We start from the raw sequence: 19,768 nt of genomic DNA, 5'->3' as shown, positions 1-19,768 counted from the left end.
TCTTAAATTTTAAACATAAAAATCAATTCTTAAAAAGCTTGTATCAAATGATTGATTCGTTTACAAAATCATCCATACCAACAAGCAATCTTACTTAAAAAAGGAATTAGTGATTCCTTTGACATTGGAACCCGCGAAACAAACGTGGCTTTCTATTTATTTCCTTTCCTTTCGGGATACTTATCGTTTCCTTGAATTATATGACCAATTTTAAACTAAACTACAATAATCGTCCCTCAACTTATGATGAATGATGTTTTAGTCTACAAGTTTGTTTGTTTTACACTTTGGGTCTATAAGTCCAATTCTTATAACATTTTAGCTCACAACTCATATGACATTGGTAAAAGTACATTAAAAATGCTGCTTTATACATCCAAATATATTGGAAGGCCAAAATATGAAATTATTTTTACTTAACCCTTTATTTATTTTATAAAATCGAAAACATCAATGGAAGTTAAATCAATACCTGGTATAAAGAGAAAAACTTATTACTGTATCGACACCCTTAATACGACAAGACATTTGTTCATTTAGACTGGAAATGTAATAAATAAAGTCTTTGTGCCAAAGTGTATATTTATCATAACTTCAGGGACCAAAACTTATAGTTTACTCCATATTATTGATTCACAGATGTTGTTTGCTCCACTCAAACGACCCACTCCCATCTTGTCAGAATTCCAATCTCCGCCGATATGGGTGGCACAACAATCTCTCCCACGGCGGAAGCGACCGCCGCCGACGACTACGAATCACCATCGCGCCTCCTCCTCCCGAAACTCAACGCCAAAATCCCTGAAGACTCCTACCATTTAGCCTACATAATCTACTTTATCCTTGGCACAGGTTACTTGATTCCATGGAATGCATTCATCACCGCCGTCGATTACTTTTCCTATCTGTACCCCGATGCCTCCGTCGACCGTGTTTTCTCCGTCGTTTACATGGTTATAGGGTTGATCTCTCTTCTCATTATCGTCGTCTACTCGCACAAATCTCATTCATTCGTCAGGATTAACGTCGGTCTAGGTTTGTTCGTTGTATCGTTGCTTGTTGTTCCTGTGATGGATGTAACTTACATCAAGGGTCAGGTCGGGGTTTACGGCGGGTTTTATGTGTCGGTGGCTGCGGTGGGGTTGTCTGGGATCGCCGATGCGTTGGTTCAAGGCGGAGTTATTGGGACCGCCGGTGAAATGCCGGAGAGGTATATGCAGGCTGTTGTTGCCGGAACTGCTGCTTCAGGTAAATTTGTTTTTCAGGTTATTTCTTAAATGTCTGATTAATTCTCTATTGATAATTTGTTAAATTAGAGTTATAGTTCATCTAAATCTTCAATCCTGTATAATTAGGGATTTTGTTCATCTAAATTCTCAATTTGTTTAATTAGGTTTATGATTCATCTAAATTTTCAATTGATAATTTGTTTATTTAGGTGATTTCTTCAATGTCTGATTAATTCTCAATTGATAATTTGTTTATTTAGGTTTATAGTTAATCTGCTTAATTTCACTGATCGATTTATTGATCTGTGTAATACTGAATCTGCTTAATTTCACTGATCGATCATCAACTGCATTGATTTTAGTAATTCAATCTAGTTATTATCTAGCTATAGTAGTTGATTGATGAACACACAACTTGATCATTAGGTTTACTGGATAAACGAACTGAATTAATTATCTGCTCATGATTATTCACAGCAAAAGGGGGGAGATTATAATCATCAAATCCCACAAAAATTAATGGAATCAAGCAATTGTAGAAATCAAAATCATTATGATTTCTTTTGTTTCATGTGACTGAAAATACCAAACCAAACGATCCTAGTAAATCCCGCTTGAGAGGAGGATCTGGGGGTGGGATGTACGTAAATCTGAACTCTACCCCCAAAGAATAGAAATTTATAATCAACACGTCCTACAAATCAATGAGAACTAGGTTTTTTGTTTGAATCAAGCTTCGTATGAATATAGGACATGTTTTTGGCTGCGTTCCGTTTGTTAAACTAGAGTGATTATAGTTAGCATCTTGTTCGAGTAATCATCAAATAGGTGCGTTGATGGTGGACCAATGTAACAAACACATGCATAGGGATGCGCCATATGTACATATCTACGTTTGACGAGTCTTAAAAAGATGATGGATAATGAGCCGGATTGGATTGTAAGCCGGACCATGACTTTGTAAATCCATTTATCTGAGAATGATTTCAATTAGGACAGCTAGGAACAACGGTTTTTCCATATTATATACATACATACATATATATATATATATACATACACACATACATATATATACACACACATACATATATATACACACACATACACACACACATATACATACACACACACACACATATATATATATATACATACACATATATATATATATATATATATATATATATCTGAGCTTTTGCACAAGCTGGGGGACTTCACGGAAACTGCTCTACTCCTTTATGGTAGAGGTGAGGTCTGCATACATCTCACTCTCACCCCTCGACCCTACTTAGGGACTGTTTGGTTGGTTTTCCATTAAGTCCTGAATGGATAAAGTTGTATGTGTGGATTGATTTGTTTGTGTAGATGGGATGACTTTTGTTTGGGAGGGTTTTTTCATAGATGTAAGAAGCGTGTTCTTAATTTGGAGGGACATGTTTGGAAAAAAAACGTGGCTTTCTATATAATGCTCCCCCTAGAAACTTACTGAATAAGCCAATTTCTATATCATTAAGCTACTATCAAACAGTCATGTATAGTAGTGTTTTTGGTTTTATACTCATGGTGAGTGGACTCATATTGTTGGATTTTGATTTTTACTTTGATCATCCTTTCTTTATGTAATTTTCACAAAAAGTTTCAATTTTTACGTCTTTTTTACTACAGGAGTTCTCATATCAATTCTAAGAATCTTTACTAAAGCCGTGTACTCACAAGATGCTCAAGGGATTAGAAAAAGCGCCAATCTTTACTTCGCAGTTAGCATTGTCGTAATGTTCATATGCATCGTCTTGCATAACATAGCTCACAGACTTCCTGTCATCAAGCACTACAACGATCTAAAGATCCAAGCCGTGAACGACGAAAAGGAAGAGAAGGGAGGGGACTCTGGTGCCCTATTGCACTCAACGTTATGGGATATCATCGGGACGATAAAATGGTACGGTCTCGGTACCGTCATCCTCTACGTTGTGACATTAGCCATTTTTCCCGGATTTATTACCGAAGACGTTCATTCTCAAGCCCTCAAAGATTGGTATCCAATCATCCTTCTTACATCTTACAACGTGTTTGACTTAGTCGGAAAATGTTTGACTTCAATTTACGTTATCGCTAATTCCAAGGTGGCGATAGGTGCCTCGTTTGCTCGGCTTTTGTTTTTTCCGGTTTACTTGACGTGTTTACACGGTCCTATGGTTCTTCGGACCGAAATTCCAGTGACCATCGTGACTTGTCTTCTCGGGCTCACGAATGGCTACTTGACCAGCTGTTTGCTGATGCTGGGTCCTAAAATGGTGCCGCTACAACACGCGGAGACGGCTGGGACCGTGCTCGTGTTGTTTTTGGTAGTGGGTCTGGCATGTGGTTCGGTCGTTAGTTGGTTTTGGGTCATTTGATTTTCGGAATTTGTACCGTAAATTGTAAACTATGTTGTTTGTTTTCGATCTTGTGTTTTGCTGTCGATTAAAGGATTTCGTCAGCTGTAAAATGTGAAATCATTGTATACAAAATGCTTTCAATGACCCTCTTAATTCATATTGCAATGTCTGTTCGTGCAATGGCACCTTTTGTAAAGCATTCTTCTACGTCTATGTTTTCGGGAAATTGACTAAAATAGCCGTGTTGGATCGTCTAACTCTAATTCACTTTATATTTGGCTTTTGAACTGATTGACGGATTTAGTCGGAAATTATATAAGGCCAGTTTTCAAATTGAAATAATGAGGAAAAATGGGCATTATACAAGTTGCGTAAGTGTTATGTGGACCCATCATATTCACTTTAGCAATTTGCGAAATGCCTGTTTTTGTTTTTTTTAATCTGAAAAGTGGTTTATGCAAGTTATGTAATGCTACTTGTGTAATTTTCGGTTAAATCTCTTAATTAAGGCGTGTGTGGGGGATTTTTATTTCTTTTTAGAAGTTACTTGAAGGGTGCTTGTATGATAGTAGAAGGGTACTCGTCCAATACAGCGAGATACATTTCGATTTAATGTTCTATTTTATTATTTGTCTATGTCGATGTTATAATACGATTTTATGTGTTTTTAATAAAACAATAATGATTTTATTTTTAAATAAAATATAAATTTGAAGATATCATAAAAATTTGAAAAAAAATATATATCAATGTTAATATCAAATCAACTATTTAAAAGTTCTCATTTTTTATGTAATTTTTTTAATTTTTTATTATAATTTAATTTAAGTTTAATAATAAAATGATTTATTTTTGGTTTAATAATATAACATTTTATAAAGATAATAATTAAGTATTCTGTTAGAACAAATTATTATCCTAATTATATTTTAAATTTTTTTATATTTAAAATGAGATGTTTATCATGTATTTGATTATGTTTATTTGCAATACGAATTTAGGTATGGAGCTTTAATAAGTTGTATTTACGCATAATTTACTTGTAATCTTGAGCTTTAAGTAACATGCATTAATAAACAATACTTTATACATAAAAAAATGAGTTTTAAGAGTTTTTGTCAAATGTTTTATAATATAGTATAAATAAAAAGATATATTTTAATTTTAATGTTTCATTTTATTATTTATCTATGTTGATATAATACGTTTTTGAGAAAATGATAATTCTTTATTTTTGAACAAAATATAAAATATATAATAAAAATTTGGGAAAAAAATATATCGATATTAATATTAAATTTGCTATTTAAAGTTCTGGCTTTTTGTGTAATCTTTTTAACTCCACATTTTATTTATAATTTAATAATGAAGTAATTTATTTATCGTTCAATAGTATAAGTTTTATAAAGATAATAATTAAGTATTTGTTATAATTAATGATTATCCTAATTATATTTTAGATTTTCTATATTCAAAATAGGATGTATGTCCCGTATTTGATTATGTTTATTTATAATTAGTTACACAAATTCAAAAATAAAGTTTTAGTAAGTTGTACTTGCACACAATTTAATTGTAATCTTGAATTTTAAATAATATGTATCAATAAGCAGTATTTTATGCATAAAAAATGATTTTTAAAAGTTTTTATCAAATGCTTTATAATATAGTATAGATATACAATTAAATTCACATGGCGAGACTTGAACTTCTTGCTTTTAAGACATCTCTAATGGGTAATATCAAATCCATATAAATTGGGTGAGCAATAAATCTTTTTCGAAGGTTAGCACCAAATCTAATCTTACACGACAATATAAGATTTTTGGTATATTTATTTTTATCATTTCCAACTGATATAAAATTTAGTATAAATTATAGTTTTACACGGAATTTGGCATCCCTGTTAGCAATTTAGTGTCAAATATGACATCTGATGTCTCCATTGGAGATGGTCTTCGAAAGGTGGGCCATCAAGTACAGTAACCCAATAACCTTTTGATTATAGACTATAAAGTCATGTTAATTGATATATAAAACGTGTAACAAGATCAGTTTCGAGTTAGTTGGATATGTTACACATGGACAAGTCCAACTGTGCCTTCATAACCAGTTAAGATTAATCGAAACTTGACAGTAAGCAATTAAAATTCAGCTGATTATGCCTAACGTATATCATTCCAAGCTCAACCATTTACCATTTTTGAAATATCGATCAAACCTCCACATAGTATTAGGTATCTGGCCCTTCGAGACCAAATGGCTATTTTCCGTGAATCACAATCTTTTATTGGTCAAAAGAAAACCCCTTTTTTGTCTTTTTATTTTCTTTTCCTATTGACATTTTCATGTTATAAAAGATAACAAATTTAACCATAAAGACAAGAGCCGTATTGTATCCTTCTTATCGGTTTCCAAATAACGACTTCGTTCATGATTTTATCGTAAGATAACGAAATCTTGATTAATTAAACAATCAATAACTTTACCCGATTAAATTCAGACTTTTTTTTCTCTCATAAAGATTCAACCAACTTATCAATTCAAACTCCAATTTCAGGTTTCTTGACATCGTCGAAGTAAATTGTATTTTAATTTCAATAAAAATGACATTTTTAGCGAAGAGGGGTTTTCAAGTATGAGAAAGAGGGGTGATTCGGACATTTGATGTTACAAACGGCGAACTAAGGAATCCCCTCTTCGCAATTCTCGAGGAAAACCCAAAACCAGGGCTCTCTTTCTCTTCTCGATTCAGTCTGTTTCCACAGCTTTCTTCAACTCTCCTTCACTTTCTTTCGGTCCCATCATATACGTTTTGTTTTGCCTCTTCTACACTCCTCGCCGGAAAATCAACAACCTTGTCTCCATAGCCGTCGCAAAGAACATCCATTGTAATTGAAACCCACAAAGATTTCACTTTCTTCCCCGATTACATCTCTTTTGATTCAAATCTTTCACAATGCTTCATGGGTTTTTGAAAAATCGAGTAATTAATGCAACTCGATTTTGGTAAAGACTCGATTTTTTCTTGATGGGTTTCTTTAATTGATCGTCGTAAAGATTCAGACGTCTTTCTTCAATGCTTCGTGTTTACTTTGAAGACTTGAAGTTGGTTTGTTGATGTAGACTCTTTTTGTTAACTTTCTCTTGATGATTTGAGTCGAATTCATTTGTGGGTTTTGGAGAGAAACCAAATTCTGCATTTTTGCTACTTCAATGGAGCATTCGGGGTCCGCTAATTCTTCAATAGCTGGAACTAGTGGTCGTTCAGTGGCTTTAGAAATTGATCTTAACGAAGCCCCTCTTCCTTCTCCTCGAGAAGTTGTCGGTGGCAGCGCCGTTGGTGGTTTTGCGGCGGAACACCGGTGCGGTTCTTGTGGTGAGGTGGAAGGGTCGATGGTGGTGTGTGGTGATTGTGGGAGACGGTTTCATGTAAAGTGTTTGGGGGTGAGAGAAGAGCAAAGGGGTTGGAAGTGTTTTGAGTGTTTGATAGAATGCCGCAGTGGGAGGAGGTTGTCGCGAGCTGCCGGAAGTGGTGGTGGTTCAGGGCTTTTCGACATGAACGCCTCTCCTCCACGAGAAGCAGATGGCTGTGAGGAGGATTATTTCGTAAATTCGAACCTAGTATTAGCAGCCACCTTTCCAAAGTATAGTTTCCTGCCCCTTTTATATTGAACAATACATCTATTAAATGTTATTATGCTTAAAGTCTTAATCTTGGATCATGCATAATTTAGAAGTTTTATGGATATATGCCTGCAAGTTTGAGTATTTTTAATGGGTTTTTAACTGAATAATCGAAGATTGATATTGTAGGTGTAAATGGTAGGAAAGATGTTACCATTTTGCTAGGTCTAGATTTAATTCCATCAAATGCAAATCTAAAATGTTACCTTTGATTGATGATCCCGATGATCCCCGTTTGTGTGATATGTTTTTGTTATGTAATTCAGGGTTTGAAGTAAATAATATTTTGTTACCTCTTTGTAACGAACATTCTAGAATTGGCACCTAAGAGTAGCATTGGAAGTTTCCAAATGTGTATTCTTGTTTTTCCGACCAATCCTCTTTAAATACCCTATTAGACCATCGTTAGGGCATTTCAGTTTTTCGGGATCTTACTAAGAAATGGTAAAGATCGTACTCAAGACAACTCTATGGTATGAGCGAAGACAAGCCAGTATGAAATCTGTTTTCTTGATAATTTATGCTTTTTGCTTGTTTCACGAGAAAAACACAATGGGTTTTCATATGACAAGTTTTTAGGTTTGATATCTTTCAAATTGTGATAAATACGTTACTTCAAGATCATATATTAAATGATTTTGTGTTTGTGGCTTTACATCATTTGATGATTTACTCTATCTTTATCATTGGCATTGGTGTTTTCATCTTGCTTTTGTATTGTTCCAGTAACTTATTATATCTTATTAGGGTTTCAATTCATTCTGTCGAGTTGTGTTGGTTTGGATGGATCTTTAGTTTTAGATTGCAGGCTCCACGGACGGGTGTCTAAGGAGCAAAACTTTAGGGCATAAGAAATTTTAGTCTCTCCAACTCACAAGGGGAACCCACTAGACTAGCTCAGGAGATGTTTGATTGGTTTTCCATTAAGTTATGTATGGACAAATTTGTCTATGCGGATTAATCTGTCTGTATAGATTTGGGATGGTTTTTTCATAGATGGAAGGAACATTTTTCTAATTGGGAGGGACATGTTTGAAATTTTTTTTGGCTTTCTGCATAGAGCTCCCCCCTAGAAACTTAATGAATGTGTCATTTTCTATATCATTAAGTCACTTCCATACAGTCATGTATAGCTGACCGAATAAGCTGTGAGTCCATTAAGCTCATTAAGCTGCTAACAAACAGGCTCCGGGCCTGAGACATTCTTGTTTTTGTTTTAATAATGGTGAAGTCTCTAGTCACACATCACAATCTCAGTTTGTTGGCACCTTTCTTTGCACATACTGAGAGCACCAAATGGGAAGCACGGTTTAGAGTCACCCGTTTTAGGCATGGCTTGGAGTGTAATAAACAATATGAGAACAAGAGCGAATGGGTTGGTGTTGTAGCTAAGATCTTGTAGGATGTGGGCTCCACTGACAAAAGGATTCATGGCCTTGATGCATTGGTGAGTGTCAAAATTTCAAGAAACTACACTTTTGAAGGTTTAAAGTTCAAAGTTTCTCCTATTTTTCATCACCACACCAACAAGATTTGGTGCAGTGAGCATGGAAAGGGTTTCTAATTGGACTTAACGAAAGGGTTGTTATCTTTTCTTGGAACTATAGTTTTTAGTCTTTTTTGCATCATCTCTTTTCTCTCTAGTTCTTAATTTTGTTGGGTTTTTTTTCTGAAACCAAGACATACATAATTATTTTAACTTGAAGACTATGTTCTCACTGTAATTACACTAAACACTAAATAAATACATTATTGTGTCATCTATTTAATAAAGGAGTTGATGATATCAAGCAGGAAGTGATTGGAGGTCGGCATTAGACTTTTAGACAAGTATCTCCTTTTATTTATTAATTATTATGTGTTAGTTTGCATATCGATGGGGCATTAGGCCGTCTTCCAAGTTTAAAACTTGCGCATGCTATCAAGCAAATAAATCAGTTCCCTGTGTATGTAGTGATTGAATGAGAATGAAGGTTAAAGATTTACATGAAACTGAAATAAAAAGAAACCCACATGAAATGAGGATATTTGGTGCCTCTCATTTAAGGATATTTGGTGTTAAAAATGATGCTAGTCACTAACTTTGTACATAGAATATTGATGCTACATGTTGCAGTGAGTTGGACATGAATGAAAATAAGTGCAAATAAATTATCTTCTTATTTGTTTCATTGTAGGGCTTATGCTGCCCAGATGGAACCTTTTCTGAAACTGACTATCATGTCTTTTGGTTTCCAGAATGCACGATATGCGGCGTAATCCTTTTGTTGGATTTGCTTTAAGTTCTCCAATGGCCCATTCAGATATGAAGTTCGTAGCTAGTGGATTTCCATCCCAAAATGTCGCTTGCAGTATGACACGGATGGCACATTTAAATCTTGAAAACGCAACACAAAAAGGCAATCTCGTGTATCTGCAGGCACTTAAAGACTACATATCCAAAAACCGAGGTGTTCTAGGAGATGGGTGGCGTGTTAAATTCGAATACTCCGAAAGCAGTTGCAAAACTTCTGCAATTTACTTTTCCCCAGATGGAGCTAGATTCAATTCCATGTCAGAAGTTGCTCATTGTCTTGGTTTAATAGCAACACCTTTTGAAACAGAAGATGAGGGTAGTGGCATTGTATTATTGCAGAAAGGATCGCATTCTACGAAAAGAACGAAGGACGCTCTAAGGTCACAGAGGGGCAATAACGTCAAAGAGCATAAGAATATGTTGCGCAGCAAGGACAGCAATGGCGGAAATGCAATAGAAGTTGACTCTGTGGCTAATGGTACTTATGGGTCACAATCATTTCGTGTAAGTGTATCTATATACTCTTTTCCTTGTATATAATTACTTCGATTGCAAAGCCTAAGAGCTCAAGCTCAGGCTTGGCTCGACCCTTGTAAAGCTTGAGCATTGGGTCCGCTCATGTAGGACTTGGTTCCTATAGGTCAAATAAGATTGAGCCTTGGCTCAGCTCGGATGGGCTTGTATTAGCTTTGAGCCCTGTCTTGGTTGATATTGGTTAAAGAATTACCATTAGAAGTTTCCAAGAGGCTGAAACTTGTGGATAAATAAATAGTTATTCTATGACTATTGGCTAGATGGGTTTGACTTAGGGGCTGTTTGGTTGGTTTTCCATTAAGTCCTGTATGAATAAATCTGTGTGTATAGATTGTGAATGTTTTTGTTTGGGAGGGTTTTTTCATAGATGGAAGGAGCGTGTTTTTTAATTGGGATGAACTGGTTTGGAAAAACTTGGCTTTCTGCATAAAGCTTCCTCATAGAATCTTACCGAATAAGCCACTTTCTATATCATTAAGCTATTACCAAACAATCATGTATAGCTAACCGAATAAGCTGAGTCCCGTTAAACGTATTAAGCTTCTAACAAACAGGCTCTAAGTCCTGTATGGATAAAGCTGTTTGTGTGAATTAATCTGTCTGTATAGATAGTGAAGGTTTTTGTTCAGGAGGGATTTTTCATTGACAAAAGGAGCGTGTTTTCTAATTGGGTGGGAAAGCTTCGGAAAAAACTTGGCTTTCTGCATAAAGCTCCCCCCTGAAGGCGTATTGAATAAGCCACTTTCTATATCATTAAGCCACTTCCAAACAGTCATATAGTTGACCAAATAAGTTGCGAGTCTCATCAAGCTCATTAAGCTGCTAACAAACAGGCCCTTCCTTTGGTTTGCCAAGCTGCCGAGATCGAGTCATACTGGGCTTGAGCTGGGCTCAGATAGTCAAATTCTGGCTCTGCTTGACATCAATGGATTCATCAAGCTTAATCATTTTCCGTTTTCCATTTTCCAAAAAAAAAAAAGCTTATTCATTTGGCCTAATATCCATTTTTGTATCAGGATGATTTCCCAGTTCAGTTTGAAGGGTTCTTTGTTATATCAGTTGGCAAAGTTGATCCACGGCCTTCATTCCACACTACCTCTCAAATCTGCCCTGTAGGTTATCGATCCATCTGGCACGATAAGTTCACTGGGTCCATTTTCGTCCATGACGTTTTAGATGGTGGCGAATGTGGCCCAATTTTCAGAGTACATAGGTACCCATGCACCAATCAGTCAATTCCCTATGCTTCAAAAGTGCTCTGCATGATAAAATGTGGGTCAAATCATTGGGATAATGCCGATTCTGCTATTAATGGGACATTTCATGATGATGATGATGCAAACATTCACATGATGTTTACAGAACATAGTCCACCCCATCTAGATGACGATGATGATAGTTCTTCGTGTTCTTTGAAGATAACAAGTTGTTTGACTGCCGAACCGAGCGTTTCTCTTCAAAAAGCTCAAGGAATCACCTCCAAAAATGATCTTATCGGTGAATTTTCAGTGGAAGAGCGCTCTTTATCATCTGCTTGGCAGAAAGCCGTAGAAACTCTACTACGTGCATGCCGTAAAGCTTACGCCAAGAAAAACGCTCTAACTTTTTGTTGCAATCATCATGTTGACGGACAAGATCTTAGCGGATCTTACGATATTGACTCATTAGGGAAGTTTTGTTCTTTAGCCGGCCCTGTTGACAGCATCCCGGAGATGATACTGACGGTTGAGGAGCTTGAATCCGCTTGTGAAGTGCTTGGAAAATGGTTAGAACCGGATAGATTTGGTTTAGATGCAGAATTTGTACAAGAACTCATAGAACAACTTCCTGGGGTTAGCGCCTGTTCCAAATATAAATCTTTGAATGCACGATGTCAAAGCTCGACTTCACAAACTGTCATGAGTGGGTTCTTTATGGCTATAAGTAAGAACGGTTTACCACACGAGATGGTGTCAAATAGTCTCAGAAGAAGCCACAAAAGACCGAGTCCGCCAGGCAACACGGTCACCTCTATCCTTCCTCCTCATTTGATTGGTGATGTTCTTCAGGTAATAGTTTGTTTTGGTTGTAATAGTGAGATATGAAGTTTGTAATGTTATGAGGAAATTAACAGAAATAGCCATTTTGGCAGACCAAATTTACCTCTTAACCATTTCTCTCCCACTTTTTCAAAAAAGGTAACCACCTCTGCAAGTAACCATTCCTCTGCTTGCTGAGGGGTCAAAAAATAAAAAGTAAAGAGATTTCTGAACATGGTCCGCAAGTAACACATTTGCAACAGGACCAAATCTGTAAATTAGTCTAAATACCTCCTCAACTTCCGGAAGGCTACTTGTGGACCCGTTCAGAATTATTATTTTTTGTTGCCCCCTCCTCAAGTTGAGGAATGGTTACTTGCGGAGGTGGTGACTTTTTTGAAGAAGTGGAAGAGAAATGGCTAAGAGGTAAATTTGGTCGGCTGAAATGGCTATTTGTGCCATTTTCCCAATTTTATGTCTGAAATTTCAATATTATTTCGTTTAGGCCTATGAGATCTGCTTGCGGTTTTATGAAGTTCTGGGCCAGGAGGCACCAGTATCTAGACAAGTGATGGAGAATGAGCTCATGAACCCATGGGTTGATGATTTGAAGCCGGTGAAAAGATCATCGATTGATTTTCAAAAGAACGGGATCATGAAAGCATGTGAAGTTGACAGACGAGATGGTATTCCCTCTGTCGACGGTGAAGATTCTGTTGATGCAGCAGAAGAACACGAGGGAGATGGTTCTCGAGCAGAAGCAGCTAGCAAATGTACAGGTGTCGAACTGGCGAAATTCCACATGGCACTACTAAAGGTGCTAATAGAAGACGTGCTAGTTAAAGTTAAGGAAATCTTTGATCCTTTTGGTGCCATGGAGTCGAAGACAAGAAAAGGGAGGAAGAAAGATGTGGACGTTGCAGTTGGTAGTAAGAAGATAAATCTTGATATGTTTCCCGTGAATGAATTTACTTGGCCCGAACTAGCCCGGAGATACATTTTGGTTGTGTTGTCTATGGACGGTAACCTTGAGTCTTCGGAGGTCATGACTCGTGAGTGTGGTAAAGTGTTCCATTGCTTGAACGGTGATGGTGGCACGCTTTGTGGTTCACTTACAGGAGTGGCGGCAATGGAGGCTGATGCCATGGTAAGATCAATCATGTTTTTATCCTGCATTCTTAGAATCATAATTTCTTATGTTGGTATCTTTTAATTTTGTTTTTCTGTTGATAAATCTTGGGGAACTTGACTGAAACAGCCAATCCCATCAAAGCAATTCACTTTTTAGCCACTTCTACAACTTTTTTTGACTTTTAACCTAAACTTTAGAAATCCCATCAAAGCAATTCGCGTAAGGATTCCACGTGGAACCCAGTCAATCTTGAGAACCCACGTGAAATGCGAAATAATTTTAAATTAAAAAAAGTCCTTACACATATGCGTAAGCCTTATGCATAAGTTTTGGCTAAAAGTCGAAAAAGGTTACAAGAGTGACTAAAAGTGAATTGCTTTGACGGTATAGGCTATTTCAGTCCATTTCCCTAAATCTTGCCAACAAGATTTTTTTTTCATTTTTGTTATTTTCAGGTTCTAGCAGAAGCCTCCAAGAAAATCTTTTCTTCTGTAAACAGTAAAGTTGTCGACTTTATTATAGATCAGAAAGAGATCGATACCGGAGACTCTGCCAAGGAAACGAATTTAATCGATGATGACGCCCCCGAGTGGATGCAGGTTCTTGAACCTGTAAGGAAGTTACCTACTAACGTTGGTGCAAGAATTAGGCGGTGCATTCATGAATCTTTAAACAAAAATCCACCCGAATGGGCGAAAAAGATATTGGAACACTCGATAAGCAAAGAAGTCTATAAAGGCAACGCATCGGGACCAACAAAGGTGCTTAATTTATCTTTTAAATTTTTTATGTTTCTTATTTAGTACTCTATAACTGACTTGATCAAAACCGAAACAGAGAGCTGTTATCTCGGTTCTTGAGAAAGTGAGAGTCGAAAATCCTCAGCAGAAGCCCACCGAGAAGAAAGAGAAGGAAAAGAGTGGTGTCAGAACACTATCCGATGCTGTTATGAAACGGTGTCGTGTAGTTTTACGCTCTGTTGCTGCTGCAGATGATGACCGAGTTTTTTTCAATCTTTTGGCGAAAACATTTTTGAAGCCAAATGATCCGGATGATGCGGGAGTTCTTGGATATCCTGCAATGGTTTCCCGTCCATTAGACTTTCGGACAATTGACCTGAGATTGGCTGCGGGCTTTTATGTCACTTCTCATGAATCTTTCATCGAGGATGTTCGTGAGGTATCCTTCATTGTTCATCATATCATATTATCATGTATGCTTCAGTTGTTTTACAAATTATTGTAAGCAACTTTGAACAATGAAGCTAAAAAATGAAAAGAGAGAGGATTAATTTAGTGTACTTCGAACTCTGACATATACAGTCTTTTTTCAGGTTTGGCAGAATTTACGAATAGCTTATCGTGACAAACACGATCACATTGAGTTGGTTGAAACGCTATCGAGAAAATTTGAAGAATTGTATGAGGAAGAGGTTAGTTGAATTCTCTAGGCCTTTTCTCCTTTCTTGAACCATTATTTACCAAATTGCCCATTTAATATTTTCATTTTGTGAATCCTATTTACATTTCTGGAGAATTAAGATAGTTAGGGGTGTTCATCCAAACCGCCAAACCAGCCACACCGCACAGCACGGCACTGCAAAGCACGGTTTAGAACATCTGCGGTGCAGTTTGCGGTTTGCATTTTTACCAAACCGCACTGGGCGGTGCGGTTTTCCGTTTTGAGTAATCTGTTCAAACCGCACCACACCACATATTTTATATATATTTTAACTAAATGTAATACGTGCATATATATATATATATTATTTGGAACTCTTTATATTTTTGGACTACAGTCACGCTATCATTGATATTATCATGTATTCTCAAACTTATAATTATTGGATTATAGGCATAAAGTGCAATAGGTACAAACTGAATAAACCGCACCGTTTTTTTTGCGGTTTGAGGTTTATGCGGTGCGGTTTGGGAAAATGCTCAAACCACATATGTGGTGTGGTTTGCGGTTTTGGCTCCAAACTGCACCGCAAACACCCTTAAAGATATATGCACACGATGCAGGAGAACGGTACAATTGAACCTTATATTATATAGCATTTTTGACGTATATATGCACGTTTACTACCTTAGGTACTTAACCTGGTCAGCAGAATTATGGAGAGTGGCAACAGTTTTGATTCGTCAAGCGAAGAAGGGAAGAAAGAGTTAAATACTCTTCTCGTTGAGACAAGTGAGAGCTCACTCCCCCCTGCACCATGGGAGGACGGGGTGTGTAAAGTATGTGGGATGGATAAAGATGATGATAGCGTATTATTATGTGATAAATGTGATTCCGAATACCATACATACTGTTTAGATCCTCCACTTGCAAGGATTCCTGATGGGAATTGGTATTGCCCTTCATGCATTTCAAGTCAATCCACTCCACAAGATGAGCGTTGTGGGACCCGAGCACTATGTCGTTGGCGTGGAAAGAAGAAACTTCGGAAAGAATTCACTCGAAATCTAATGGAGACACTGGCTCCATTGGCGGATGCAATGGAGTTAATAGAGTATTGGGAATTAGGCATCGAGGAGGTTCGTATCTTGACTTCTTTTTAACTTTCATTTGTTTGTACTTGCTATTTCCATATATATATATATATATATATATATATATGTGTGTGTGTGTGTGTGAGAGAGAGAGAGAGAGCGAGGGAGGTTTAGGGAAAACCCTAAAAAAATGAAAAATTGAGGAATACCCTGGTAACCATTCATCTGGAGTTCTAGGCCATATGCACATGTGGATACAAGTACTTGAAGCTATTTCTTGGTTTCTATTGTATACAAGTAATTGAGGCTATTTCTTGGTTTCTATGCACGTGTGCATGTTATGCACATGTGCATGCTATTTGGATGAACGGCTACCAGTGTTCCTCAGTTTTTCATTTTTTTTTCGGTTTTCCCCTGAACCTGACACTACATATATAGAGTAAACCTAAATCCATATTGATGTATAAAGTTTGTACCTTTTTTCTTTTCAGAGAGTTTTTCTTTTCAAATTCTTATGTGATGAGGCCCTGAGCTCTGGAGTTGTTCGAAATCACCTAGGTCCCGACTCGGGTGATTTGGAAAAGAAGTTGCGAAAGCTCTACAAAGAGTTGAAAAACCAAAATAAAAGAGAAGAATCTCTGGTTTCAACTTCGGCTAAAGAAAGTGAAGATAGATGTCAGGAAGAGTATTGGTCCTTTTCAAAATCTAGTGATAGTCAAAGTCAAGTACAAAATGAAGAAAATGACGAAAATAGGCATGTAAAAGCGAGCCAGGATCAAGAATCAGTTTCGCAGGAAAACAGACTAGAAGCAGCTGATGTCAAGAATAGGGTTTCTTCTTTACAGGAAAGAATTTCAACTTTGGAATCGAAAATAGCGAAACCTGTTGTTCGAAGAGAGTATTTGGGGAGGGATTTAGTTGGAAGACACTATTGGGTTCTTAGTGATCCTGAAAGGTTGGTTGTGTCGGGCCCACATAGTAGACGGAAGGCATCTGCAGCCTCTTCCAGTTTCTTGTCGAGATTGAATGAATGTGAAATGCCTGAATTGTACGCATCTGATGACGCCTTGTGGACTTGCTACGAATCCGATACAGAAATTCAGGAGCTCATTGGGTGGCTAAGAGACGATGATTCAAGAGAGAAAGAATTGAAAGAGACCATCATACAGTGGCAAACAAATAGACCAAATGACGCTAATGCCCCCCAAAACCGTGTTCAAACAGGTCAAGCGAATCCCTGTTATGGCACCAAAGCAAGGGCAGCATTGGAAAAGAAGTTTGGTTCTTCCATGGAACAAGGGGCGATTCAGTTTTCGAAGAAGCAGGGTCGAAAGGGTAAAATGATCAACAAGGGGAAATGGTACAGGTGCGATTGTTTGGAGTTAGTGGGGCCTACTCGACACCATTGCTCATCATGCCACTGGACATTTTTGACTAACGAGGAGCTAGATGGGCATAACGATGGAAAATGTGAGAATCGTCAAGAATGTGAAGGTCCCTCGAAATCTAAGAAGGTTCCATTTGACAAGCAGCCAGCTTTGACAGCTCGTCGTGATGAACCTGATTCACCATTCGTCTTTGAGGAGATTCGGGCCAAGTTTTGCACTCGAAGTTCTCTTAAAGAAGAAGTCAAAGATATAGGGCTTATCGGGTCAAACGGAATCCCATCGTTTCTAGGAAAAGTGCCTTCACCGAATAGTGATGCTGCTTTATTGTTAGTTTCAGAAACGAAAAAATGGGTTAATTCCTATGACGGGTCAACAGATTATCAGCCGTCGGAGAAACAGGGTACAAATGAGACACCATCTAAGGTTGAAAGATTGAAGCCCAAGGGTACAAGTGGAAAATCTTCATTGAAGAACAAAACTCCGGTGCGTATTTGCCAATCGTCCTTGAAGCCGTTAATGGGCAGGGTTCTTGAAATCCTTCGGTTGCTTAAGATCAATTTGTTTGATATGGAAACTGCACTCCCACAAGAAGCTTTGAGACCTTCAAGGGGAGGCTTGGATCGTTTACGTGCTTGGTGTGCTTTTGTGAAATCGGCACAATCAATTTATGAGGTAATTTCATTACTTTAATCTTTCTTCCATCATACAAAAATCAGCATTCTGCATCAGGAAAATTGCAACGTTGGACTTAGGGGCTGTTTGGTTGGTTTTCCATTAAGTCTTGTATGAATAAAGTTGTCTGTGTGGATTAATCTGTATGTATGGGGAAGGTTTTTATTTGGGAGGCTTTTTTCATAGATGGAAGAAGCATGTTTTTTTAATTGTTAGGGACAAGTTTGGAAAAAAAAACTTGGTTTTTTTCATAAAGCTCCCCCTAAAAGCTTACCGAATAAGCCGCGAGTCCCATTAAGCTCATTAAGCTGCGAGTCCTATTAAGCTAATTAAGCTAAATGTCTCTTTAAAATCCATGACCTTCTGACAAGTGTTGTTCTTGTGGGGTCCTTTGGTTAAATAACCTTTTGACAAGTTCCATTCTTGTGGGGTCCTTTGGCTAAATGACCTTCTGACAGGTTTCGTTCTTGTGGTGTCCTTTGGTTAAATGACCTTCTGACAGTTTTTCATTTAAATCCATGACCTTCAGATAGGTTCTAAGAATGCCACCAAGAAGCCCTCTTCCATACACGACAAGAATATCTAGAAACCAGGATCTTAAAACCACTTGTCAAGATGTCATTTTGCTAAATTACCGGATTTTTCTGTGTGTATATGGAATATAAACATTTTTCTATTATCAGTCAGAACTCAGAAGGTCATGAATTTAAAAGAAAATTTGTTGGAAGGTCATTTAATCCGAGTACCAAAATGGCGGGAAAAAAATATCACACTTTTGCAAAAACCTTGTGTTCTCGTGGAATATGGTATTCCTTTTGCATGTTTACAAGTAGGTAATCTGCAAGTAACATCTGATTATGGGGCTGTTTGGTTGGTTTTTCATTAAGTCTTGTATGGATAAAGATGGTTGTACCTGTCTGTATAGATTGAGATACCTTGTTGTTTGTTTGTTGCGCTGAATAAACAGTTTGAATGTTTCAGATGGTACAAGCAACAATCATGCTAGAGGACATGATTAAAACAGAGTATCTGAGAAAAGAATGGTGGTATTGGTCATCACCTTCAACCGCTGCTAAAATCTCCAACATTTCCGCTCTTTCTCTACGGATATACGCCCTTGATGCAGCCATCTATTACGACAAACCTCCAGTAGACCCCACAGAACCCGTAACACCCAAGAGTTCCAGGTCAGAAAAGAAGACATCCGAAAAGTCAAATGCAAAAGACTCATCTGAAAAGTCAAACCCAAAGAACAATCATCGGTCAAGCAGCTCACCATCCGTCACTGATTCAAAAGCCGCCGAGCCACCTTCAAGACCGAAAACGAGATCAAAGAAGAGGATGAGAGATTCTGACAGTTAAAGCTTTTTTGTCTTTAGACTTGTAAAGTGGTAGTATGAATCAAGAGGACTGCTGACTGATTCATTTATGCTGATATAGAGGTGGTGTTTGGGTGTAGATAGGTTGAAACAGAAGTGGGTGTAGTTTGATTTTGTTTTTGGTTTTGTGTTGTATATACTTGTTTTTGTGGTTTTCTTGAAGATTTTCTTGATGGGAAAACAAGAATTACATACATTGTGATTGCTTTTTGAAATAGGATGATTATAGGAAGGATGGCATTGTGCTTTGAATGGAAGAAAAATAACTCCAAAATGTTGCCTTTATTTATTGTGTTTATTTGTGACTTCTTTTAGAAAGTTATATATATATATATATATATATATATATATTTATTTATTTATCTATACTATATTATAAAGCATTTGGCTAAAACTCTTAAAAACTCTTAAACTCTTAAAAACTCTTAAACTCTTAAAACTCTTAAACTCGTTCATCCCTAAACGATTTCATCTCTATCTGATTTCACCCCATAACTGAATTCGTGTAACTAGCTGCAGATAAACACAATCAAATACAGGATAAACATCTCATTTTA

The 19,768-nt window shown here is 37.0% G+C and overlaps 2 protein-coding genes across 3 annotated transcripts; both read left to right on the top strand.

Moving 5' to 3' along the window:
* The first annotated feature begins 695 nt into the window (after positions 1-695).
* Positions 696-3,790, top strand: LOC112525159 (equilibrative nucleotide transporter 1). The gene is made up of 2 exons (XM_025135144.1): positions 696-1,248; positions 2,898-3,790. The coding sequence occupies exons 1-2, from the start codon at positions 702-704 to the stop codon at positions 3,626-3,628; spliced, it is 1,278 nt and encodes a 425-aa protein (XP_024990912.1). The 5' UTR covers positions 696-701; the 3' UTR covers positions 3,629-3,790.
* Positions 3,791-6,312: 2,522 nt separating this feature from the next.
* Positions 6,313-19,493, top strand: LOC112525509 (methyl-CpG-binding domain-containing protein 9). Of its 2 annotated transcripts, none has more exons than XM_025135665.1 (10): positions 6,313-7,257; positions 9,536-10,097; positions 11,144-12,175; positions 12,651-13,292; positions 13,733-14,038; positions 14,115-14,456; positions 14,611-14,709; positions 15,371-15,817; positions 16,264-17,832; positions 18,814-19,493. In XM_025135665.1, exons 1-10 carry the CDS (start codon positions 6,827-6,829, stop codon positions 19,192-19,194), a joined length of 5,811 nt encoding a protein of 1,936 aa, XP_024991433.1. In that variant the 5' UTR covers positions 6,313-6,826; the 3' UTR covers positions 19,195-19,493. The 2 variants fall into 2 exon arrangements, with proteins under 2 accessions (XP_024991433.1, XP_024991434.1); XM_025135666.1 differs by lacking the exon at positions 6,313-7,257 and having other exon boundaries at positions 9,800-9,850; positions 9,933-10,097.
* Positions 19,494-19,768: the final 275 nt, after the last annotated feature.

This window comes from Cynara cardunculus (assembly GCF_001531365.2).
Source record: "Cynara cardunculus var. scolymus isolate 2C chromosome LG 13, CcrdV1, whole genome shotgun sequence".
Taxonomy (NCBI): Eukaryota; Viridiplantae; Streptophyta; class Magnoliopsida; order Asterales; family Asteraceae; genus Cynara; species Cynara cardunculus.
Note: the sequence above shows the minus strand (reverse complement) of the source record. Positions and strands in the feature narration are given on the sequence as shown.